The 1,293-nt window shown below is 50.7% G+C and overlaps 1 protein-coding gene across 1 annotated transcript in view; it reads right to left on the reverse strand.

The window, feature by feature from the left end:
* The window catches only part of CSUI_002462 (hyaluronan mrna-binding family protein), a 7,662-nt gene extending 6,388 nt beyond the window's left edge, over positions 1-1,274 (reverse strand). The window contains exons 1-2 of the mRNA XM_068062663.1: positions 877-1,274; positions 22-132 (exon numbers count right to left, since the gene is read on the reverse strand). Of these exons, the coding sequence (XP_067925363.1) occupies positions 22-132; positions 877-1,156 (391 nt within the window). The 5' untranslated portion in view covers positions 1,157-1,274. The remainder of the gene's footprint in view (positions 1-21; positions 133-876) is intronic.
* Positions 1,275-1,293: the final 19 nt, after the last annotated feature.

The following is a 1,293-nucleotide window of genomic DNA, read 5'->3' on the forward strand; positions in this document are numbered from 1 at the left end:
GGTATCCACAGCGATAGCCACCCCCACCTCGAAATCCTCCCCCACCCCCTCCGTATTCTCCACCTCCGCGGTAATGCCCTGGACTGCCATTGTATTCCGGGCGAGAAGATGAGTAGTATCCTCCTCCACGTCCTGAAAAAGAGACACACCATCACAGATAAATACACAAACAATCCTCATGCAAAGAGATGTGTGTGTATCAACGGACGTACACTTGAAACACAAAGGCTACTACTAATGGTGACGGAGTATAGGAACTACAAACCCACAAAGAGAGACCCTACCCCGCTACGAGAATCACCATGTAAATGAGTGCGTGACGTGATCGGGATGTCTACTATGTACACGCACAGTCGCCCAAGAAGGACCGGCAACATCAGACCAAGCAGTCAGGAAGAAGAAAAGCCATGGACAAGAAAGGAATACAGCAGGGGAAAAGAAAGAAGAGGATGTAGCCATCACGAGGAGGCCCCGAAGAACCTCTGCGACGCTACCCGTAGTGCGCCAAGGGCAACTGGCAAAAATGGATGAACGGACGGACACACGCACTTGAAGAAGAACGACGACTAAGTCGTCTCGACTTTACTCAGGAAATGGGAAAAAGAGACATGGTACAAAAAAAACAGTCTTGGAAAGGGAACTGAAGTCCTCCAGATGTTCCCCACACGGGCACAAGTCACAAGAAGAGAGGGTTGCCTCTCCCGAGGCAAGATTTCAGGGAAGATGCAGGAGTGTGTGCAATGAGGCAGCGGTCTTTGAAATTGATCCGAAAATCCCTACGGAGTGCTTTCCAGTTCTCCGGGCCATGGTGGGGAAAAGAAGAAAGCACAAAAAACGAGCCGAGCGGGGAGGCGAGGGGTGCGTTTCGTTTCTTACCTCCTCTCGATGGAGGCCTTCTGTCGGTGTCATGACTTGGGGAGATATCTTGGTTCTTTCTAGTCGTTACGACACCATTTCCAAGAGAAGATTTGGAATTATTCCCCTTATAGCCTTCCCCGGATCCAACAGTGGTACCAGATCCCTCAGTGCTACTGGATTGGGGGGGGGGACTCGAAAGAATGACTTCATCTTCAGAAGAATCATCGGTGGCGTTATCCGCAAAAGCGGAAAACTTATTGGAGACGCCCACCGTGTAATACTTCCGCTGCGGTGCCATTTTGTTGCAGCTGGAGAAGAAAAAGGGCAAGAAAACGCCACAAAACGGAAAGTACACGTTGACACCTGATTCTACTCCTCTGGCTACTGCTGATGCTAGTATGAACGTAGTAACGAAGAGCGCGCACCCGCCCCCCC

The sequence above is a fragment of the Cystoisospora suis genome (assembly GCF_002600585.1).
Source record: "Cystoisospora suis strain Wien I chromosome Unknown contig_1038, whole genome shotgun sequence".
NCBI classification, from domain to species: domain Eukaryota; phylum Apicomplexa; class Conoidasida; order Eucoccidiorida; family Sarcocystidae; genus Cystoisospora; species Cystoisospora suis.